The sequence below is a fragment of the Larus michahellis genome, chromosome 1, assembly GCF_964199755.1.
Source record: "Larus michahellis chromosome 1, bLarMic1.1, whole genome shotgun sequence".
NCBI classification, from domain to species: Eukaryota; Metazoa; Chordata; class Aves; order Charadriiformes; family Laridae; genus Larus; species Larus michahellis.
The window spans coordinates 69,627,384-69,652,528 of record NC_133896.1 but is presented as its reverse complement, the minus strand read 5'-3'; the positions used below and the strand labels follow the sequence as shown (position 1 = coordinate 69,652,528).

At 41.6% G+C, this 25,145-nt stretch overlaps 1 protein-coding gene across 4 annotated transcripts in view; it reads left to right on the top strand.

The window, feature by feature from the left end:
• The window catches only part of RERG (RAS like estrogen regulated growth inhibitor), a 109,862-nt gene that overhangs the window by 73,690 nt on the left and 11,027 nt on the right, over positions 1 to 25,145 (top strand). For all 4 annotated transcript variants that reach the window (XM_074585356.1, XM_074585364.1, XM_074585345.1 and 1 more), the window contains exon 3: positions 18,643 to 18,699. In XM_074585356.1, the coding sequence (XP_074441457.1) occupies positions 18,643 to 18,699 (57 nt within the window). The remainder of the gene's footprint in view (positions 1 to 18,642; positions 18,700 to 25,145) is intronic.

Below are 25,145 nucleotides of genomic sequence, written 5' to 3'. Positions count from 1 at the left end.
TGTCAGCGGGCTTGAATTGTGGACTGCGTTTGTCTGTGTCAGTGTTTGCTGTCCTTTCCACTGGGGATCCACTGACATTTCCTCTTTCTCTCACTTCATCCTGCTCACAGTGAATTGCCTCTGGCTCTGTGCAGCCCTTTTCTGTTAACACACAGAAAACCTCAGGCTTAAGATAAAATACTTTGTACTTGGATCAAATGTGTCAAGCCTGAATTCGGCTTTTAATTAGGCTGGTAATCTACCCACTCTGCAGTACAAACGTTAAGTCAAACCTGGTCATTTGGTGCTGATTGTTTTGGCCCCTTGTTTCTCTCATCTCTTACTCACAGCAGATGAGTTTTCTCAACAGCTCACTGTGGAAGAACCACAGGCCCTCTGTTTACTCGCAGAGAGCCTCGGGCTGTCCCTAACCTTCCTACCATATGCCAAAATGACCCAGCATACTGAAGGAACTCAAATATTATTAACGTTATCGGAAGCTGAGTATGTCATGGGAAAAAACCAGGGAGGATGTTCTTAAATGTGGCATTAGTTTCCTGCAACTCCTTTCCCAAGGGAGAGAGATTATAATCCAATGCAGGAGCCTAATCTACCAACTAGAGAAACAGCTTGGCTAAAGCCAGCTGTTGAGACGAGGTCCCTGACACAGTTTAGATCTTAGCCTAAACCTCTACGTTTTCTTGCATTTAGCTGATTGTGCAAATGAACAACATTACATTTCGTGCCTATTAAGTAAGCTGGGTGCAAGAGCCTGGGACTGATTTATTTAGGTTTAAGAACCTAATGCAAAATCATTTTAAGGTTTCTAATAATTTCTCAGCTAAGCCTCTGAATTGCCTTGTACTTGTCTTTCTCTGTTTGAGTACTGCTGGTAGAATTTGCAGCTGAAAAATATACTTCTTTGATTTGCAGAAAAACATTGCTTGTTAGCATGATAACCTCTGAGGAAACAAAAAACTCTTATCATCACTTGTGTACTTGCTCCCGATTTATGTCTGTAGTTTTTTGCCTCTACTTTGCTTTGCCATATACCATAGTAACGTTCGCCCAGTTCCATATTAATGCACAAAATTTCTGATTATTTTAAAAGAGAAGTTATAGGAATAATTAGATATATTGTTGATATAACCTATAATAAAAGTCTGAACTGGCATAGGTGCATTAGTACTTGCAAAGCTAGTAGCGGTTGTACCTCTTCTTGGAAATAATGAAAATGACAGAAATTGCAGGTTATAAACAGGCACTGAGGGCCAAAATTTTAAAGATAAGTATGTCCCTAGAGCTACAAATAAGTGCCAGGAAGCTTGGTACTTCTGTAAAATCTGATTAGGCCCCTATTCGCATCTCAAGAGCTTAAATATACTTATGTATATAGTAAATTAGAACTTTCAACAGAGGCTGATGTTGGATCTGGGCCTTTGAAAAAAAACTAACCTCACTGAAGTGACTGGGAAATCTTTCAAATGCCTTTTAAAGATTTCCCAATTTTTTAAGTTGGGGTCATCCAAAATTTTGACAACCATAGACCAAATGATATAAGAATTTGCTCAGATTGGGCTTTTGGAGACAAATACACTTTATGATCTTGTAGAGCAGTGGAAAAATCTTTTTGCCAGGACTAGGTGGAAAAGACCCATGGGCCATCAGCTGTGCAGTCATGCACCAAGTTTATGGTGTGACTAGTTACTCATTAACCCTCTTTTTTATGATACTTGCTATTTTCCTGAACAAAGGAAGAAAAACCCTCATACTTAGTGCAATTCAAGTCTTATTGGAGAGAAGCATAAGAAAGTTTATCTACTACATGATCTTTTCAAATGGAATTAAAGTGAATTTAATTCGGCTTAAATCATAGACTTGTCCTCTGTGTTGGCAGATCACAATTTATTTGCCTATGTTTCAGAATCAAGACTCATAAGAACCTAATCCAAAATCATTTGAAGGTTTCTAATAATTTCTCAGCTAAGCCTCTGAATTGCCTTGTGCTTGTCTTTCTCTGTTTGAGCACTGCTGGTAGAATCAAGACTGGTGGGAAATGTGGCTGATGCTATTTGGATGGGTAAGAGGAAAGACAGGATATGGGAACATTATTACTAAGAACTAGTTCAAAACGTAGTTAGCTGAAAAGCTACCATGTTTTTTTCTCTTAAGGTCTTTCTAGTGGGAAAAAAAAAAAAAATTCCTTCCTAAAAGGGCAGGAAAAGAAAGATAGAACGATCAAGCAGATGGATGGGGAAACCTGCAATGAAATTTTACCTAAATTTGAAGTATTTCAGGTTACCTTTCAGAAAATGGGAGGTGGGGATTGGAGGGGCAGTAGCGTAAAAAGGCACATTTTCATCATTCAGTAAAATTTCTACCAACAAGGGCAATGTATGATAGTTGTAATGATATTAATTTTTCTCTGCATACTTCCTCAACTTCTCTTATATAAATTTAACTACGCTGTTGCCCTCTCAGACCTATGACTGTACTAAACCAGTGTTTTTACCATGACCCCTTTGGCACACAACCCTGCCATACCTCTTTGGATTCATTAGTCGCCTGTTGTGGTTTACGGTGCATCCATCTGCCGTTCATTAAGCCACTCTGGTCACAGCTAGTGGTAAGCTAGCTCAGGTCTGGTGGAGCAAGACCATAATGAAGCAACAGCTGAGCCTAATCCTAGCTAGCAGTTATTGTCCGTGTTTCATTAGCTATGTGTTTATGGACCTCTGTGGGATGTTATTTTCCTTCTCTGTTAGGCTACGTGCTTTCTTTAGTAATTAGCGTAGCTTGAAGAAAGGTCTGCTGGAATAAATAGATGACACCTTTGGTTTAGTGAGAATGGCACAAAGAGACAGGTCAGCACTTGGAGTGATGCCTTCAACCAAAACCGGGCACTTGTAAAGTAAGCACTTCCTAGGGACTAACCCTACCAATACCTTCTACAGCAAGTGCCTGATCCACCAGCATTAACTGGTGAGCAGCTGCAGTACCCCCTGCCTGCACCATCTAGACACTTGTGGAAGCCCCAGGCAAGCAGGTGAACAATTAAATAGGGAGAAAAAGTACCCAGCCCATTTTCAAGGAGTTCCCTGCCCAAACACTCAGAATTTGGCCAAACAATCCTTTTCCCAATGATGTTTGAAGTTGATTTAATTTAACCAGCTTTAGTTAGAGAAAGACGAGGAGTAAGGCTATCCACATAAGAGCTGTTGAGAAATAGCAGTTGTACTTTAATTTACATTCGAGATGATTTTCATGGGCACAGACAAGCTTTCCAGAGCCATGAATAGCAAAGCAAACACTCAGCTCTTAAGATCAGTATCTAGTTTGCAAGAACCCTTACAGAGCAGACATTGGAGAGATGAGAAGCTCTGTCTTTAGGATACCTCTCTACCATGCAGGAATTTAGCCTAAGCCTCCTTGTTTCCAGCTATTGCAGGCACTGGGATGTCTTAACTTCTTTCTTGCAGGAGTAGGGCTGCTACTCTTATCAATTTGAGAACATTGCTTATCTCACCTAAACAACTCCCCAGAGGGATGAGCATCAGCCTACAGAAAGAAAGGCAAAGCTGTTGATGATTTCAGTGGGTTGTGCCTCAGGCTCCATTCACGGATGAAAGAATTCAGTACAAAAGTCATCCCCGAAATATATAGCTAGGGTGAGCAATGGCAGGGCACTTCCCAGCTGTTGTGCAATTTAACAGCCCAATCAAAAATAGCCTCCTGATGCATGTTCCTGTAGGAGTAATTTCACTGGCAAGTGAGTTTTCTGCCTTTTCATTGTCAGCTTTATTTCCAGGAATGTTTTTCTCTTTTCCAGCCAATGCTTTCTGTCACAGTGGCTTATCTGACAATAGGTAGCAATGAGCCTGCTGCTTCTCTGCTTTCCCAAACACACAGTCCTGGCCTTCTTATCTCCTCTATCAATGAGTGATGTTTCTAGTTTAAATGAGAGCATAATGTGTGCTCCTTTTTTAATCAGACCATGCTCATTCCTTTAGAGCGGTGAATTATTCATCTCTTCTTACCACTCGTGCTTCTTTTCTCTGGGCTTAACTCTGAAGCATGAGAGGGAAGGGAATTCAGAGAATGGGGAGGAATAACAAAATTCCTCCTCCAGCTCTGACCTGGGTAACAGCGGGAAGAGCAGTAATCGCTGCCAGCAGTAATCACCCAGGAGCGTGACAGAGCAATGCTGCTGGGGGGCAGGAGCAGGATCACTGTGGCTTTTATTGCCCTGCCCCGGGGCTCCGTGTCATTGGGGCTCTATCACATCTGCCCCAGGTGGATGGGCAGGAGGCGCCACAGCCCTCCCAGGTGCTGTCTAAATGGCAAGCCCACAGGGCAGGCCAATACCTGTAAGTGGCGCTTGAAGACCGTATCTTTTCTTCTACATGAAACCAAGAGGGGATCAGACTACATTTAAAACAACCCCTTGCTCCTGTAAGAAAGGTGAGCAAAGCTCTCAGCTTTGGCTGAAGTCAGCAGGAGCTGAAGAGTTCATCCCATCCTGCAGCAGAGCCATTTGTGAGACCACAAGGCTCATCTTTATCTCCTAGGGAGGCTATGCCAGATTGCATCAGGAGAGTTAAATTGCCAGCTAAATTTACCTTTTTTTTAAAAAAGCAGTAAGGAACCGATGGTTATAGAATATTCTTGCTGTCTATACACAGCTCATTGAAAATGCAGCCTTTAATAAACAATAAAATAAAATGAATGCTTTCCTTAAAGGCACATCTGTGAAAGCATTGTTTCAGCATCCAAATTAAAGCACTTTTTATGGTTCCAAAACAGTTCTGCTTTGTCAGCATCAGCCTATCTGCAGTGATAATCCCTTTATCCCAGCAGTAACACCCAGGTTCCAGATGAAACTGAGGAATGCGCACAGAAACTCAAGACCAAATTTTTTCAAAAGCTGCCTGGGGGCTGAAAGAGGAAGATAGGTCACACAAAAAATTTCTAGAAATGCCCTAGTGTACGTGAAACCACCAGGTGTAGGGTGTGTTCTCTCCAGCAGCAAAGCCAATTTAAGCATTCCCCACCTTTCCTACAAGACCACTTGTGCTCTGAGTTTGGACACTTTGGCTGTTGGAGGCCCTGCGCCTTTCTCAGGACCAGTGGAATGATCAGGGTTAACCAAAAAAAAAAACCAACCAAACAAAACCAACATCACCAAAACCAGTCTTGGGGAAAGAGCATCTTTTGCATCAGGATAATTTCATTAATTCCGCATAGAGCTCATCCCCACAAACACATGAAGCAGCACTGCTGGGTGGGTGAACTCGGAGAGCTGCAGACTGGGGGGTGACAACAAGAGACTTGGTTGGGAGAAATGGATGGGAGAACACTGGGGAAGGGCATCCCTAGAGACCCATGCCATTTAAATGCTTTTGAGCATCATGCTGGCTACCTCTCTGCCCTGCTGGGCTAGCTAATAGCTTTGAAAATGTAATCACTCATTATTCTGGGCAAAGCCAAACAAAAAGCATGTCGAAGCACGGAATGTAAACCATGCCTCAGACTGGCTCCCTGGCCACTGCAGCCGCCTTCATTATGAGTAATTGGAGGTTTTCTTCCTTGTCAAATCATAGATTCCCAGGGCCGCATTTCCTCATGGCTCATATGATGTCATCGTGAGCAGCTAAGCAAATTCAGATTGCTGCAGTCAATATATGGCACTCTGCAGGGCAGTAACAGGAAAAATAAATGTATATTGCTTTATTCAAATGCTGGCAGGGAAAATGGAATTGTTTATATTCTCTCTGCTGACTCTAAAAAGATCACGGGGTTAAACTGAGGAAGTGTTCTTAAAAAAAAAAAAAGCATTAAGAGAAAAAAACTCAGCAATGAGAGTTTTATCACTCTAGCCTGAGAAAAATACTAAAAGGTAATACATCATAATTGCAAACTTCCTTAGTCCTGAAGGATCTCTGGAAGGATCCACTGTGGAAGCATGTACCTACTAAACCTCACGATGGACGAGAGGATCTGAGCAGGGAAAGACGACACAATACACTTGCAAAACTGCCGTGGGATCTTTAACGTCCCCCTAGAGCAAACAGGAACTTAGTGTTTGCAGCCTCATGTAAAAGGAATGAAGAACATCCCATCACTAAGGTCACTTTAAACTGGATAAACCACTGAATGAGATAATGACTGGAAGACTCCCGAATATATGACTTATCATCTTTGCTATCTGCGTAATTTCTATGGACAAGAGAATTTCACACAGATAGCACCTCAGAATTTTTTGGGTGTAACTCATTATTCAGCATGAACAAATGTAGCAGAGCTTCCTCTTTTGGTGGACTGTTAACTAAGTATAGCTAATAAGCTAGCTGAGACCAGAAGAACTCTCCCTGTAGCTATTGCACTCTGAGGAGGCAGGGCCAGGTCTCCTGGCAGCTGGGACGAACATCATAAACTAAGTCATGTAAATCCTCCAAGTTTCAGACTTGAGATAAGTCAGAGGTTTTACAGCACCCGTCATCTACTACCGTGTTTTTTATTTTGTTTGAAGACATATGATGTGTATTAGCTGAATGCCCTTACGCATTGAAACTGAGAGCAGAAATTTACCATTTAAATTTAGATCGTGCTCTCCCCCTGCCACACACACACTAATTTTAAAAGTTTACTCTGAACAGTTCCCAGGATTGTGTGTCCAAATTCCAAGCAGAAGGCTAATAATAACCCCTGCGTTATTACAGGCACCAAATGAGTGCTCATGAAACTCTTAATTGCAGCCAGAGATAGGAGATGATAGTTGTTTATCAAAACAATGAATTAGTTTAAATTCATTTAATGCTGTCACTAGTACTGGGAGCCCAGCACACCACACTCTAGTGTACTGCTGGACCAGTTAGAGGTGTTTATCTTTGCCCATCGTAGTGTGCCATAGCTCTGATAGGAAATCATTACTTCCAGATTCTGGGATGAATTAATCTTCCTACTGAAAACAGTTGTATGGGATGAGCAGCGATGTGAGATCAGGCAGGTCACCAGTTAGGCTTCAGATTTAAACAGACTTTGGTCACTAGTGATTTATGAAAAGCTGCTCTCCACCCACACCTGCTCTTCCAGCCTGCTCCACAAAAGAAAAGTGATGCTGCAGGTGACGCTGTTAGATGCCAGTAGGTGGCTACCGGTCCCACCTCCATTAGGGTCAATTTTTTGCCCCTAGAAATGAGCATCTCTACAGCATGTTAGAAAACCTTTATTCAGAATGAGCATTCTTCTTCAGCTCATCATTTCTGCACTGTGCAACATACTCCTTTGTTCTGTGAGAAGGAAGCATGCGGTCCACAGCATTTAACTTACGTTTTACTTCAATTGTTGATCACAGCCTTTCTATCATTTACTTTTCTTGTTCTTTTGTGTTGTAGACCCTACTGTGGAAATGATACCTTTGACTCTTAAAGAGCTACTCTGCTCCCGCTGCTGTCTCTCTTAGTTCTCTGTGTGCAACGGCAAAGCTGTTTGCTGTAAAAAAAACCAAAAAAACAACTGCTGGTACAAACGAAAGTTCAAGATTCCAGGTGGCAAGCAAGTAACAGGAGCAGATGTCTTAACAACCAGAGAAAAGGAGGGAGAGTGATGGGGGGGGAGGGGGGAAGCATAGATAAACCATGAAAACAGTCATGGGGATATTTGCCACTACTTTCCATGAGATGCTAGAGGCAGTTGGGAGATTATACGTTATGTTCCTAGTAACTAGTCACACAAGCCTGGAAACCATTGTGGTTCATGTCACTGACTGATACATCTGTTCTCACATGCCTTTCTCCCTTCATTCTCCTGGGAACTTCTCCAGGTGTCTGGTTCAGGTACTTGGCAATGAGCCCGTCAGAAAGAAAACAATTCCTTATCTTCTGCCTTTAAAATTCCAGGTAGCCAAGGAGCTGCAATGCAAAATCAGCTAATAGCACAATTTGGAAAGAATGGGTTCCCATAAATGTTGTATTGTGCACTGTATTAAAAAGATGTAACATTTATCAATGCTTATGTCATCAGGCTTACAAAAAAAAAAAGGATCATGAAAAAACCATGAGTCAGTTTTCAATGTATTGCGTTCACCTAATTCTTCATTTCCCTGTGACACAGGCACCGTACAGGCACGCATCTATTGATTGATGAGCCACAAGTCAGTCAATAGGACTGGTATGAAGCTCCTTTGTCACAGAAAGCTGGAAATTGCACAGGACATACGATCTTTCAAGATTTTCCTGTATATCCTACTCCAGCTGGATTGTAATCACCATGTAGAGTTTTTCCAGGTTATCTGACATTTCCATGGAGCCAAACCCAGGGTGTGCACATAAGAGAAATGAAGTATACCACAGGAAAAGCCAGGGAACAGCTTGTTTTTCGTCTGATGCGAGCTGTAGTCTCATCTGATAAAGTATACAGGGACTTAAAATAAGACGAGAAAATTATTACAGTCAGGCTGAGGAGGAGAGAGTGATAGTCTGTTCAGACTCTGACCACACAGAAGCAGCCAGCACTGTCTACCAAAATGAAATAGGGAGCTCTGCATCCCTTTATATCACTGGGTTTGAGGCAAATGAGAGAAGAAGGTACACTTTATACCATTTCTAGTTACCATTTGTGCTGATCTGTACGGACTTAGTGAAGCAGTAGCACAGCAAGGCACTTTCACAGAGGTGCTTTTTGCCATCGTGAAGGTTACAAATACAGGCAGTGATCCAGCATTAATGCCAGTGGCCTTGCTCACAGTACGCTAACCATCCTCTCACTCAGGCTGACTCACCAGGGCCTGAGTAAAACCCTATTTTTAAGCATTTATAGTTACACCAAGTCTTCAGCCTAACATCAAAAGAGCATGCTGCGCCTTTTCCAAACGGGTTTGTCAGACCAGGACAGACCACGTGAAACAAAATGTCTTTTGCTCCTGGCAAGAACAGCAGTCAGTAGGATGGTGAAGTACCAGCCTGCCCCCCCAAACTACCAAGCACTAACCCTCGCATGAGGCAATTTAGTTGGCCGAGCCCCTTACCAGCAGCCACCCCCTTAGGCAGGGGTAAAGATTTATGGCCAGGTTGCTGCTGGCAGGCAGGATGCTCTTGCAGAACAGCTGGGCCTTGTAGACTAGTCCCTACCTTGAGCAAGGATTCACACAGAGCTGGCCTTTCACTTCGTTGGAAAAATTTCTTCATCTCCTTTGGGCATGAGACTGCGCTCCCTCCGCTGCTCCCAGGGAAAGGGGTCCGCTCTCCACTGGGAGAGGACCGCACTCTCCCAGAACACGTGGACCTTCTCTAATAAGGCAACTTCACTTCTCTCCCCTTTCTTCCAGTTCCACCTCTTCATCTCTTGCCTTCTGAGCATGGGAAGGGAGAGAGAGCAGGGATCAGAGCAGGAGCTCAAGGAGAGCCTTAAAAAAAAAAAAAAAAAAAAAAAAAAAAAAAAAAAAAAAAAAAAGAGGCAAACAAACCAACAACCAACCAAAACAAAACAAAAAAACCCCACATACCCACTCCTGCACTAGCCACTGCTTCCTTCCGTGCACACGCCTCCCTCTGCACTTGCAGGGAATGAGGCAGCAGCTCCACACTGCCCTAGGAGCAGCTCAAGGCATCTCCAAAACGGCCATTCAGCCCTTCCTTCCAGGAGTGCCACTCAGGTAACTCCCGTTGCCTGCTCCTTTAGCCAGGCTTAGCACCAGCAGAGCGAAATTAGCTTCAAAGTTGAGTAGCTGGTGGATGCTACGGCCAAGAAAGCGCATCTTTGCCATCTCCCCGTAACAGGGGCCTCTGGTTAAGAAACCCCCCACAACTTAGTCCCCCACTTTTCTCCAGTGCAAGACAAAATAACACTTTAGTGAATAAAAGACTGAAGTGGAGGCTCGAGTTGGTTGGTTTGTTTTAAATCTGCATTTCCTAAATTACAGGTTCTTTGAAAACAAATGGTGAGGTGTTCAGGCATTTCCTTTGAAAGACAAATCAAAAAAAGCTAGCCTTTCTGTTCAAAGTGCATTTTCCAACAAAAATTCATTCATACAAAAATGCTTTGACAGTAAGCAGAAAATCATTCTGCCATCTAAATATTAGAGAATTCCCTCCTTTATTTCCTTTCTTTCTTTTCCCTTTTTAAAGACTACAAACTAATTTGACCAAAAGAAGAGAGTGGGATGTTTTTTAAAGTCAACACTGTGAGAAATGTAAGGAAAAAAAAATACCAAAAAGCTACAGCCCCCTGGAAATTTTGTCATCTTGCCATTGTCTCAAAGTAGTACTGAATTTTTAAAGAAAAAAGCTTTCCACCCCTTCTTTCTTCTGAAAATATTTTCTTTTTTCTTTTTTTTTTTTTTGTCAATTTTTTCCTCCAAGAAATCAAACTTTCTTATTTTTCACCTTGAGTTGGGGGGGGTGGGGATTATGTCAAAGTTTTATGCTGAGAAACCTAGTCTACTTTACTTTGCCCAATGTCTTTCAAAACGGCGTGCAAACTCAATCCTTACCTGTGTCACTCATCTAAAAAAACACCAGTTATTTGTGTGATTTCATCCTTAAGACTTGCTCTACAGCCCCATCACAAATATACTCTCTCTCAGACACGCAAACATCTGGAGGTGTTAACCATTAACTATGTTTTGGAAAACCATGTGTGTTAGTAATAGCGCGCCAGAAAGTTTAGTCTTCACAAAGGGGCGACATAACAAGTTATACAACGAAGTCAAGAAAGGAGAAATGGTAGAAGTATGGGTATTACACACTACGTTCCTAAAATGATCAAAACCATTAGACGCACCAGTCTGATCATTTATCTTTTACAGGAGAGGAGACCTGTGAAATAAACAACCTTATATTGGAACAATATATTATGGAATGGGATAACATAATATAAATTAAGTCTCCTGCTTTTATTCCATATGCAGCAACCGTTGTAAAAAAAAAAAAAAATGCCTCCAAGCACTGACGGCAATAGGCAGAGTATTACTGCAAAAATCCTCCTGTTCAGTGGTGATGGGATGAGTGACTGCTGTACTGTGTATTTTGTGAAATTCACAGTAGACTATTCCAGATGAAAATACGGAGAGGTTCTTTTATTGTGAAATTACCACGCCAGAAGCAAGACAAGAAACACTTCCTGCCGTTAACATTAGGTTGTGGTTATGATCAAAGATTTTGACAAACGACTCCTGTAGTTTCCGTATTCAAGTGCTGAATAAGGATACTGCCCTTCATTCTGCTAACACGCCTGTGCCAAGGTTGCTTTCTCCCCAGTCCCCGATAGTGGCAAATTTGGCCTCTAACCTGGGAGCCAGACATCTCTGCATGTGAAGGGAGATACTGACAATTGCCTAACGCTGGACTCCATTTGTGCGAAAGCTGCAAGCCTACGAAAGCAGGACCGGGCATAGCTAGATGTTGCAGAAGAGCTGGAGCATCCACAAGACCCCGTGCCTGGGCAGGTAGCGCCCCTAAGCCTGGGCAGCCCACGCATGGTCTGGTTGGTGGGCAAGAGAGCAGGAACACACAGGGAGCAGAGCACAGGGTAAAAAGTCACCCTGGAAATAAGCGTGAACATAGGTAGCGCAGTTACCCTTGTACAAGTCAGGAAAAGGATGGCTTACCTTTCCGTTTCATGAGCGCCCGCAAGCATTAGTTTTATTGCACCGAAGTCAATGATTTCTCCCTTTATTTTCAGCGGTGGCAGAAGTAAACTTATGTGCATGCTCTGATAAAAGCACAAGCTATTCTTTACTTCATTCCTTTTACATTTGAAAGTACATTAGTGTTTTAGAAATACTTGAACACGGGATGTTGGTTGAGTCCATTATCCTGCTGTGGGGATTGAGATGGAGATTTGAGACAGGTATTCCAGTCCCTTTCTACCCCACCAGAACAAAAAGACATTTGAACCATTCTTGATGTTCAGATTTGGGTCCTCAGAACTGATGCCCACATCATTACCACTGAAGAAAAAAGGCTTACGTTACACTAAGCAACGTAACCTCCTGAAAGGCAAGAGCAACACATTTCTTCACATAACTGTTCAATCCTAGTTTGTATTTACTATTATACAGTATATATATACACACACACACATATATATACTGTTATATATATATATGCTGCTTATATACACTGTCATATATATATACTGCTATACAGTATATATAAGTATATTAAAAAGTACAGCTACTTTTGATATTTATGTTAAATTTATATTTATGTATGAAAGTATATATACTTTTTGTATTTATACTGCCAGCCAGTGGAGAACCTCACCGCGCTGTTACAGAAAAAAGCACAAGCATACGCAGTAAGTTCTCTGAACAGTTCGCTGCTTAAGACAGTGATTAAAACATGCATAAAATATGCAGAGTTTGAGACAGCCAAGTCAGTGTAAAACAGACCGTTTTTATACTTGGTACAGTTCTTCCTTTCCCCCCACCGATCTCATTTTGCTCCATTAAATTTACCTTCTAGTTTACTACAAGCACATTAGGTCTCAACGTCAGAAGTGACCACAGCGAACAAAGCAAGAAAGAAGGGAAGGCAGAGACATCCTCCTGTTGATGTCTCACCCACCACTCACGTCCCCCCATCACTGGATTGCCGGAGATACCGTCAAAACTGAGTCAAACCCAGGCCCACGGATGCAGAGCCAGAAGCAATGACCGCACAGTTACATCCGTGATGTACCATGACGCACTCTGCATTATAAGCTCATACTTTCCCCCTCACACACACAGACAGACACCTTCAAATGACCGCTGCTTTCAGGAGCAAATTAAGTTCTCATGGCAGTGCCTTTAAAACAAACCATTATTTCCCAGAGCTGGGCACGGAGCTGTTTAAGGAGGCAGCACATCGCATGCCAGGAGGCCGTGGCACCGCCATCCTGCGGGCTGGAGCTCGCCACATGCTCCAAGGGGACTGAAATTCGAATACATGAGGGGCCTCTGAGAGGGTGAATGGGGGATGAACTCCCTAACAAAAATACACGTTTTGAAAAAATGAAATGCTTCATTTGTGAAAGTGCCTTTTGATCATTATAACCTCTGGGTTTAACCACGCTGGTGTCTCCTGCCAAGTATGGTTTAGTGACGACACATCATCATGGCACCAGGAATGAACTTGTTGATAAGTTAAATAATGGGACTACTTTCAGATCATTTTTATAGCTGAAAATCCTCATGGCATAAAAGAGTCATCATACAGTTATTTCACTGTGGAGAACCGTTATTTTTCTTAGGATAACTTTGAACTCTGTAGCTTTTGGGGAAGGGGGATGTTTTTCATATAAAACCTTGCTTCCATTCTTCCCCCAAAAGTTCAGCTTGTATTAGCTGGAACGATAACAAATTCATGAAGATATGTATTCAGGCAGATTGTAAATTTAGCTAAAGCATTTAAATGTTACTAAATCCAAACAAAGATGTAAAGCAAGACGCAAAACACCACAAAAAAAAAAAAATGTTCCAAAAGATACGGACTGAGATTTTTAAAGCTGAGTAAGGGACTCAGTCACACAAGTCCCAAAGAAAATGATTAATTATGTGGTTAATAATCTCAGTGTATATGCCAAGTTAATTCCTGATAGAACTTCATTGTCTTCAGTGGAGTTATACTGCAAATGTATTTGACAGATAGTCAAGTTTCTTCTCCAAGAATAACTTCTAAGGCAGAAGGTTTAAACATGAGTGAATGAAAGTCCTGGGCCAAGTTCTACCCTAATTTAAACCCTGTACAAAACAGCTGACTTGGAAGTGTGGGTGTAAGGAAAGGCAGAAAGAGACATGAGTCTATTCTTCCTTTGCTGGGACATTACATCAATTCCCTTAGGTAATGGTCATGTCTCCGAAAAACACAGTGGGAATCCAGATTGCAGTTTGTTGGAGATTCTTTCCTTCCAAGCCTGCAAGTTCCTGTATTTCACAAGCAGTAAGCGTTCAGGGAAGAGCCTGGACTAGTCTCAATGGAGGACCATGAAATTCACTCCTGTTTGGTACTGCATGGATCCGAATCTTGCCTGCTTCAAAATGCATTTCATCATCCTTGATGTTAAGCACCGGAAATGGTCATTTTAATATGAACATTGGAATTAGTCACCTAATTTAATCAGAAAATAATGCATTTCAGACATTCTCAACCTCAATATTATTTTGAATAAAACCCCAGCGTTTGGATTATTTTTACTTTTTTAGTGTATTGGGTTATTTTTGGCTCATTCTTAGCATTAGAGTTAAACATGTCTGATTAAGGCTGACGGGTCAAACAGGGTGCAGACGCTTTTGCTAAGGTGAGAAGGAAGTAATGCCCATCTCAACTCTTTCTATGCAGCATTGCTAAGGACACAGAGAAGTTTTATTGCTTTACCCAAAGCATCATTTATGCCAGTGGCAGAAATCTGAGTGCTACAGCTCTAAGCGTAGTGAATTCCTAATGTCCTCACTTCTGATTCTTCTGCTGGCAGAAGTCATTTCACTAAAAAAGTGATGTAATCTGGCAGAGAGCGAGCTGAACATAAACAAAATGGCTCCACAGTAATATCCCTGCTCTAAGGGGATCATTGCTAGGCCAGGTGGTGAGATCCAGCAAGCTGGCCTCTGGACTGACCGAGCCCAAGCGCTTGGATGCCCTCCCCAGCTCTCCTCTCATTGACTATTTTCAGTCAAATCAGATAGCAAAGTAAGTCACATACATTGTTTTATAATACTCAACTGGATGTCAGGGGCTCTTCTGCTAAGCACCCCTAATGAGGCAAAAGTGAAGACATTTCCCATCCAACACAGTTTGCACTAGTTATAAGCAGGACAGACACTGGATCAGGAGCATCTCACGTTCTCCACCTGTGAAATGCAGCTGCTAATCTTCAGCCTTGTAAAAATGCGTGGAAGTGAAGAGCTCCGTAGGATGGGCTGTGACAAAAAGCTCCATAGGATGCGCCAAGAAGGAGAGCAGGAGTATTTTGAGGGAATCGGCCAGGCCAGAAGCAGGAAGGCAGAGCAGAGCCAGTCCTGCAGGAACAGCAGCTCCGCATGGCCCAGAGTGTGCATGCCACCAGGACTGGCACGGAGCACACAGCTCTGAAGTGACACTTCCCCACTCACCTGGGGCTGTGCTGAGGTGGCATTTTCTTCCCTTCACCAGGCCCAAGCAAATCTTATGCAAGTACTTTATTACCGGCAGCGCCAAGCAAGCAACTCGCTGGGCTTGCTGTGCTCCCTGCTGACCCTGCCAGCGAGGGAGACTAAGCGCCATCTGGCCTATGCGTGGCAGCCACCTCCCACCCTTCCTTTCCTTTCTTCATCTCCCAGCTGTGTATGCGAATGTTTGTTATTTCTGCATACAGGCCTCCCTGCTGGAGATGAATACAACCTACTTTTTCCCCTCCTCACCAGCGCTCACGTCTTTGATCTCTAGTTCTTCACTTCTGTAGCACTCAGTGCCTGTACCATTTCATTGCATGTACATAGCTGCACGCCTCTTCTCCCAGCTTCATCTCAGCTGCTGCAATCCAGTTCTACCTTTCCTTCTTATTGCTTTTCACCTTCTCACCTCCATTTGGGCTTCCTCCAAAATCAGCTCTTCTCCCTCTTTTCCTTCAGAGCTGCTGCTTCTCTCCCTCGCCTCTCTCAGACACTGGTGCTTGACAGACTTTCTTCCAGTCCCCTTCATCACTTTGACCCTCCTCTCCAGCAATTTCCATCTACAAGTACAAGGTTGTCATAACTAAGTAAGTGGACCATGTTTAAATATGAAAATAGTCAGACAGGCTCCCCAGCTCTCTTCTGCCTTTTTTCTCCTGCTCTTCATTAGCTACTCCAGGTCCAGGCATAGGGTAAGGCACTGCAACACAAGTAGCACATCACTGCTTCTGCCTCAGAGTACGGCTGTGAAAGAAGGCGGCATTTTTAAAATCTGTTCTTGAAAAAGATGATGGTAAGGAGTCTTCTGAAAGCATGTCAGGAGAACTTTTACCCTACATCATTTCCCCAGTCAAAATGGAAAAAAAAAAAAAAAAAATGTGGTGTATTTTACTAGCAATTAGAGAACCTATTACTAGCAATTGGAGAAGAGTCATGACCAAACTTTTGAAACATCAAAACATTTAAACTATTCCAGCTGAGGTAAGATGTGGGGAATTTACTTTGGCTTTATAAATCTTATAGAATTAGTCTAGTTTTCTCACACAAATAAACCATGTAATACATTTTCTAGAGATAGATAACACAAGTGGAAACATCATAGAATGGTTTGGGTTAGAAGGGACCATTAAAGGTCATCAAATTATCTCAAGCTTGATGACTTTTATCCTATAAATGCCCCTCTGTCTTTCCACTAACTATAGTGGGAGACTAGATATTTAGCTAAAACTTCTTCATATGGCTAAAGTTGGGTTAAATGATTCCTATCTGACTGGAATAAAAATGATAAATTGGTGGATCAAAAGCTGAACGTGAGCCTGCACTGTGTGCTCGCAGCCCAGAAAGCCAACTGAATCCTGGGCTGCATCAGAAGAAGCATGGCCAGCAAGTCGAGGGAGGTGATTCTGCCCCTCTATTCTGGCAAGACCTGACCTGGAGTACTGCGTCCAGCTCTAGAGTCCTCAGTACAGGAAAGATGTGGACCTGTTGGACTGAGTCCAGAAGAGGGCTGCAAAAATGATCAGAGGGACAGAACACCACTCCTATGAGGACAGGCTGAAAGAGTTGGGGTTTTTCAGCCTGGAGAAGAGAAGGCTCCGGTAAAAATTATTGTGGCCTTTCAGTACTTAAAGGGGGCCTACGGGAAAGATGGGGACAAACTTTCCAGCAGGGCCTGTTGCAATAGGACGAGGGGTAATGGTTTTAAACTAAAAGAGGGTAGATTTAGAACAGATATAAAGAAGAAATTTTTACAATGAGGTTGATGACACACTGGACCAGGTTGCTCAGAGAGGTGGCAGATGCCCCATGCCTGGAAACACTCGAGGTCAGGTTGGACGGGGCTCTGAGCAACCCGGTCTAGTTGAAGATGCCCCTGCTCATTGCAGCAGTGGGGTTGGACTAGATGACCTTTAAAGGTCCCTTCCAACCCAAACTATTCTATGTTTCTATGAAAAAAGTCCTGGTGCAGACATCATCATGGATGGAAAATAAGCTGCACAGACATCTTCTTGTAGTATAATGACATCTGCATCAGGACTACAACTTGAAAAGTTACTTTGGCTAAGAAATACCACATTCACTCTGAGGGCTAAGGAGAGCATTTCTGCAAAGGCTAAAAAAAAAAAAAAAAAAAGTAGGATTTCCTAAGGAAAATAGAAACTTAAAATAACACCGATTTAAAATTGCTTCTTGCACAGTGATCTCATTTCCTTAGGATCAGCTTATTACTACCCTTCCAAGTGTGAGGCATAGTTAAATTTTCCTGAAAACTAATGTTCTGATTGTATTTAAAAAATAGCTTCTGATTAAGCAAAGCTTGTTTTATATATTTATTCTGCAGAGTGTTGCCTTGTCCCACTCTTGGGCACAGTAATCTGGGATGGGGGCACTCATCACTTTAATTTTGAAAAGGATCAGAACTGGGTTTAGCTGTCACCTTTTACTGTCTGTCTGCAACTGAAGGAAGAACAGAACAATCCTGTAGGGCTGGCAACAAGGAAAATTCTCCTCCGGCTGAAATCACTGCAATCATAGCTAACGCAGTGATAGCTCTAGCTCCATTTTGGAAATGCAGAAAGGATTCTGAATAGTTTGCAGTGTTGGACTCTGTTAACACCACTAGAAATTCAAAGCACTGCTTGGTTTTGAATTATAACATAATCAATATCCTGACAAAGCCTTTATGAATTGTTTTTATAGGGTGTGGAGGGATAGAAAAAAATAAATATAAGAACATAAGTAGCAAGATCTTAGCTCAAACTGAAACTGAGAACTAGTTATGCGGTGCTCCAAAGTCTAAAGCATTATTTCTACTTCTGCAAATTTATTAATAGCATTTGTTGAACATTGGTTTAAAATATTATAACTGATTGCTTCAAGTGACAAGTAGGCAAAACATGGAAGATAAACTGTTGCAAGGAAGGCATGCCAAAATACAGAACAAAGCTATTTAGCCAATTATATATTTATCTTCCAAGGTTTAAAATGTGAAGGGAAAGTTTTAAAGAATTAAATTATTTTGAACACCCCTAGTTTTGAAGCTTCAGAGCATCCTTGTTGAAAAACTGCCAACCCTTTTTCCACTGGTTATGGGGAATCTAAAGCATCCAAAATAGTGGGTTTTTTCAAAGGTGATCTGCTCGTAGCGCTGTAAATAGGGTTGTTTGGGCTTTTTAATAGTAGAAGCTATTGTGACAAAAAAAAAATGTAAGTGGTGAAAAAAAGAGACTACCACTGAAAATCTCTTGCTATTCTTTGTCCTGCGTTGTTGCATGGGTAAATGAATAATGCTGTCAAGAGTATTTGGGTTTGTTTTCATTTTGTTTCCCCCCTCCAAAAGTGTAAAGTGGGCCACAAACAGTGACAGGTCTTGACTGCCCCAAGAAGCAAAGCTGAATTCCGCTCACAGTTCAGGGGAGCTGCTACATGCCCATTCACACAGAAAAGTTTTCTGGGAAAACTTTAAACTTCTTGTTGGCTGATGTTGAGTTGGTAGCTTGTGCATCTCACCTGGCGTCTTTTTGTTTCTCCAGCACTCGTTGTACGCTTCCTGACAAAACGGTTCATCTGGGAGTATGACCCGACACTAGGTAGGTTGCATTTCGTTCTAGACACATGGTATGCTGTATATAATAGCACGGCTGAAGTAATGGAAAGTCATAGAGTTAAAATTCCGAGCCCCAGTCAACCTTTAAATTTGCTGTAAAAAGCTTCTCCATGGTCATTTAAAGCTGGAACAAATTACTGCCTAAGATGGTAGAATAGAGAAGCAGTAACGCACTCAAACGAAAGCAGAATTAATACATGAGGCACATTTCTGCCCACACAGAAGTCAGTGGGAATTTTGCCATTGAAAGCAATTGTGTTAGTATTTCACTCCGAAAATTATTTAGCGTGCGATCAGTTTTCTGCTTGTGGATAACCCAAACATCAGCTGCTAGTGAATAAGATGGCTGGGATACAGATCTCAAAAATTCAAGGCCGGGGGCGGGGGGGAACCAAACAATTGTAGGTACTTACAGTCAGTCTACCTATGCTTAGGTTTTTTGTCCTCATTTTCAAACATACATTGCGTCTCACTTTTTGGGTGACCAGGCAGGAACACCAGTCATTAGAAGAGCATCCACCTCTCCTCCGCCACTCTCACTTAGCTGTGTTGTGTCCGGTACTTTAGAGAAGCTGGCACAGATATCTCAAAAAAACTTTGTCAAACAGTTGCTGAATTAGAGGTCTTGCTTGAAAATTTGGGCCGAGGTCCAATTTCTTAGTATTTCCTAAGTTAGAACACATTTGAATGCTCTGCACCAGGGAAAATCCAAGCCAGGAGGTCTGAGATGAGGCATTCACATCTTAGAAGGCACCTTCAATACCTCAGGACTAAGTGATTTGCACACGAAGTAAGAGGCTGGGAAATTTTCTTTTCTCCTACAATCTGTTGCCATGTCCTTCCTAACCTTTCTTCAGAGGCTCAAATACAGATCATGCAGTTAAACACCTATTTTTTTATTAGGGTTCTTTCTCTAAGAGGTCATACTAAAGAAACAGAGAACACCATAAACTTGCACAGCAGAAACAAAGATGAAAATCTAATACATCTTACTGCAAAACCCAGGCAGCCCTTTCAACAAAGCAAAGTATCATACTAAGTATTTTTGTCTGGTAAGATGAAGAAATGACAGATACCAGAAATCTCATCTTGGGAAAACAATTCTCAGAACAACCTGAACTGAAATGCATTCTTTTATGTACTAATATCAATATATTAATCAGTGAATTATGTCACCTGCCTTGTACTGCACAGTGGGACATTCAGTATAATGTTTTATTAGTACTTCACACATCGCTTTCACTAATATATAATTTTAAGAACTTGACAATAGAAGAAGTATATAAAGTGTTTTGTATGTCTAAGTTCATTAATGTCTTACAGGGGCACTGCATGTAAAAGTATCCTTGTTGCCTTGTTTAAGCACACAAACTAAGTTATTAGCAAGCTGCAAGGTTTATTATTTTTTGTCCCATTATGAAGGCCCTGTGTCCCTTTTAGTGTAACAAGACTTGACATTTATTTCTGTTTTACAAATGAATACAACTGCAGATTAACCATGCCCCTCAGGAATCTAATCATCTTCTGTTTGTAACACTGAGAGCTTTCGCACACGCAACAATCCTACCTCAACAAAACAAAAATTAAATCTCCTCTGACTTAGTGAATTCTACGTTCTCATTCAGTTTAGAGGATAACAGCTTAAATCGTGTATTATGGTTATTGCAAAGATAAGTGCTTTAGGTTGCTCGGAGAAAACGGCTTGAGAAATGAAAAAAAACTAATAAACTATTATCAATAAGTTATTTTTTAATCACAGTAATCTCTGTTGGAAAGTCCCACTAGAGACTGGTTTTTCAAGTAGGTTTGTTTTTTTTTTTTCATACTATGGATCACAATGGGATTCAAAGGAGGCCCTGAGGTGTTGAGGGGGGGAAGAACCAAAAAAAAATCTCCTGAATTTCTAACCACTATTCAGACCTTCAGAGATCAACCCGAAAGGCACTATAACTTCAAAAGCTTTAATAAACAGTGCTTTAAAGAACCCATTTCTGTCTTTATCATGATCATCCTGTGGTGATTTCGTGGCCTGTTACCTGTAAACGTCACTGAGCTGAATTTACTGACAGGTTTTAGCTCAATAGATTAATTTCTTCTTAGCAGTCATCGACTGGCAGTTGGGTGGGAAGAGGGATATCAATATATCCCACCAATATAAAGAAATTTAAGTTGTATCAGTGAGACCTATTTTCCGTAAAGGAGAATAAGTAGCTTTGTCAAGTAATTTTGAAAGAGCAGGAGTAAAACAGATGCAAACTATCTAGCTACTAGGCAACAGGAGGTTTCGCCAAAAAAAAAAAAATCACTGGGTCTGTGACAAAAATGTCATATTTATAGTTTATTTCTTATGTCAAGTTTTCAACCACCCATTAGCTCTCTGATGCAAGGAATCCTCAGATAATTCCTATTTTTAGGAAAGCTTTCAGCAAGCTGTACAAGGCCTGATGGAAATTCAACATTATTCTAAACTAAGCATCGGGGTAAAACACCTTGTCCTCTTAATTCAAGGGTGGCACATTTTAACTGGAAAGGAAAAAACACACCTTATAAATATTCTTTAGTACTCTAACCTGCCAGAAGAAAAATGAAGGACCATATTTTTAGCAGCATCTGGATACGCTGCTGTATCTCCAGGAGCCAAATTACAAACCACAAAATAACATTTTCTGGCGGGAGGAGCATCACTGAATCTTGCAAGCTTTGGCACACGGAGTTGCCGCTGGAGTCAGGGCTTTGCAGCTCTGCCACTTTTGTGCATGATGTTGGATCTCTGCAAGCATCAGTACGACAGCTGCATCTTCACAAAAGCACACATCACTGTGCTTTTTATTTTATTATTCTCAGCCAAGGGCTAACAACTGCAGCAAAGGTCATTTTCTGGGGAGTGTTAACTGTCAGCCTTGACTTCTCCATCATTTCTGCTTAGCTGGTGAGTCACTGTCACCATCTTAGCATGGGGTTTCGGGTTTTGTTTTTGTGGTGTGTGGTTTTTTGTTGTTTTTTTTGTTTGTTTTTTTTGTTTGGTTTTTTTTGTTGTTTTTTTAAGCCCCTGTTCCCTCAGGCTAAATGGTTACCTGGCATTATCAAGGCAAATGGGTTTCCACTTTCAATCTTTATTTATTAAAGTCACACAACTATCCCCCACACATGCAACAAAATTAGAGTGTCTAACCAAAGAGCTCTATGTGGAGCTGGGATATCCAAGTTTGGAAAAAACAAAAAAAAAAAAAAGAGGGAGTTATGAACTGGGTTGTGTCATTTGGTCTGAATTAGCATTTTTATGTACAGTTAGAGAATCAGGTGCTTTCTGAGGTGCAGGGACTTAAAACATTCATTTTTGCCATATAGGGAAAAAACCAAACAAATAAAACCCGGAGAATGTGCAGGAGACAGGTTCCTCACTTCTTTTCTTGATTCTGTCACTGATTTGTTGCCCACAGTCTCTCTGCCTCTGCTTCTCATCTATAAAATCGTTCACCTCGTAGAAGGTTTGTAAATCCTTTAAGTAACCAGTACTCATAGAGTTAAGACTCACATATGAAAGGTGCGCAGAACCACCAAGCATTTCTCCAAAGACTGAATTTTAAACAAAAGACTACTTATAAAATAACAGCACCCAAGGTGATGATATTTTTGTTGACCTTTCTAAAAGTCGCTTGGGCTTTCTCGCGCTATCCCTAGATGTCTTTCTTGGGCTGTTCCCATATTTCATACAACTTTGCTAATCCTCTGAAAGGAAGACTGTCTCTGAGCAGGTACTCAGCAGAGCAGTGCGTGACAGACTGGCCAGTCTGTGAAGGCAAAGAGAGACAGAAAGCATAGGAGTTTATTTGATTGGAATGGGATAGAGAAAAGACTATTCATTCCTTTGAAGAAGCAGAGGTAACTGTAATGAAACATGAGTCTTAAGAAAAATTATGATTCTGCTAGGACTACTAGATTAATAGTAACATTTTTAAAGAGTATCTTTTCCAATTATGACACAAATTCTTTAAGTCACTCAGGTGTTTGTTCACTCTTTTTCCACGGGGAGGGGAAAAAACCTGAGTTGGTGTTTCTACAAAGTCTTGTCTAAATCAACATACAGACAGCCCATAAGACACCATCAAACATGGTTAAAATGTGTGGGTATCAGTAAACCAGCAAAGACAGGAGATAAAGTGGTACAAATTGCTGTCCCACTAGCTTGATTATGAAAGGCCCATGGTAACACCATTCTTCTCCAGCATAACATGAAACAGCCAAAGGACTGCAGAAAGGTACACTAGGTAAACACGTGCTTGAGGGTCAGAGCCCTGAATTACCTCACAGCAGAGAATTTCATCTCCTATAGACCAGCTTAAGACTTATAAATTTCATCGCTGTGGCAAGAAGAGCAGTAATCCCGTTGCAAAGATATTGTTTACATTGGCAAGAAGGCTTTTCTCATTGGAAAGTTTGTTGCAAGGGAGACTATTTTTACATTAGAAGGGTAGTTTTGCCTATATAACCACATCTGTAGCCGGGGGTTCTGTAAGCAAAATGGTACCATTCAGGGAACACAAGGGAAGTTTGCAGACACCATACATAATGTAATTAACATTACAACACTAGCAAATATTGCTAGGCTGAGTTTCTTTTCTGCATCTGATAAATATAGATCTGTACAAACAACATAAACAACAGAGCAGAATGGAAATATAACCAAACTAGCTTCCATCAAAACGGTTGATAACCAGAAACAGCTTAGCAGTAGGAGCCAAGACCTCGCTAAGAATAATTTCCTCTCGCAAGAGACAATGCAAGAACTATATTTCTGGGATAATTTTGTGCCAAAGCAGTCACTAAAAAGAGCTCGGGCCTAAATGCAGTTCTCAAGGACAGTCTTTCCTCTCTGGTTTATTCAGCTAACACATTGTCTGGACAGCTGGAATACTGTCTGAATACAAACTCTTTATCCCCAGGATCGCTTTCCCTGCTACAGATCACATGTTGAAGAAACACATGTCTTTGTATATTGTAGATTTCTAGTTTTCTTGACTTGTGGCTCACTCTGCAAGTTTGTCTTAACACTCCTGAAGGCCTACTGCCCGCCTCTACCACAAAAATACTAACTTGCAGCAGCACAGCTAAGAGAGAAACTGCCCAGACAGCAAACAGAACTTTTAACAAAGGGGTCCATACTAAAATAAGTGTTAATAAATCATTAACTGATGACCCCTTCAGCCCTAGGGTGTAAAGGTTGTCAGATCAGCATCCCCAGGAGGAAGGCCACCTGGGGAATCCTCCCCACCCAGCTCTCTCTTCCTCCTGAGGCACAACAGGCTACTGCAGGCTACACAGTGCTATAGACCAGATCATTGACATGCTCAAGATTAAAAATAACTATTTTCCATTGCAAGCAAAAGAGGAGAGAGTTCTGCCATCATCTTGCAGAACTTTGCCTTCTGTGTATTTCATCTGAACACCCGTGTTGACAACTACAGTTTAGCCAAGCACAAGCTAGGAGTAACATATGTGGTCCTGTGGTCCAGTATGGGCTTTCAGCCAAAGTGAGATGTAATGGTAACCGACCATTTGGGCCTAAGAGGAATGGCTGCCAACCTGTGTTTCTGTGAATACCATGGCAAATGTGTAGACGCTTAATAAATTGCTAGAAGACAGGCTTATTTTCAAGCCAGACTCTGGCTATTAGTATCCTGAGTTTTTATTAATAAATTACTCATTCCTTCCAGTGCTTAAGGGATTCAGTCCTCAGTAGTTCAGATTGGGCCTTGCTAGGTATCTTCCTGGCCTTCTATTTTTCCCCACTTCAAAAGAGTAGAAACATTACTTAACTTGATAGACATTTAATAAGCTATATTGTTTTTACTATACCCCTCAGTAGCAGGAACTTATACTGAATGTCATCATTATGGCAATGAGCCATGGAAGTGTTCCCAATTTCTCTGAGGTGTTTGTGAGGAAATGGACTGGTATGGCCTAGAGCACCTTAAACCCCCGACACCGGCTTCTAAAATGCTCAGCAAAGACTTGAAGTGATGAGATTGTAATCGAGAGCAGCAGAGGAAGATGCTTAAAATAACATGGGAAGCAGTTATCTGAAAGTGTGGTTTGTTTTCTTTCATATGAGTCTCAAGATGAAGATATTCCTGATGTCAGTAATCAAAATAGTGCCTTTTTACGGTAGCTCAACAGACAGCAAAAATCAGGAATGGCAGCGGCGGCTCTTGCTGTAGCTACAGCTGCAAAATATTTTGCCCCTACTTTTCTTGCTCATCATATTCTGAAATGTTCTCCAGATGAGCAGAAGTTTCCAGTGCTTGCTTTTGCACCTTCAGGAGACCAGGCTTTTGTTTTGCTTGTTTTAGGTGTGAGAAAAGTCTCACTGGTTAGTTTTCATTTATATTGGCAGAAACAAGGTGAGACTCACAGCTTCGCTCACAGAGA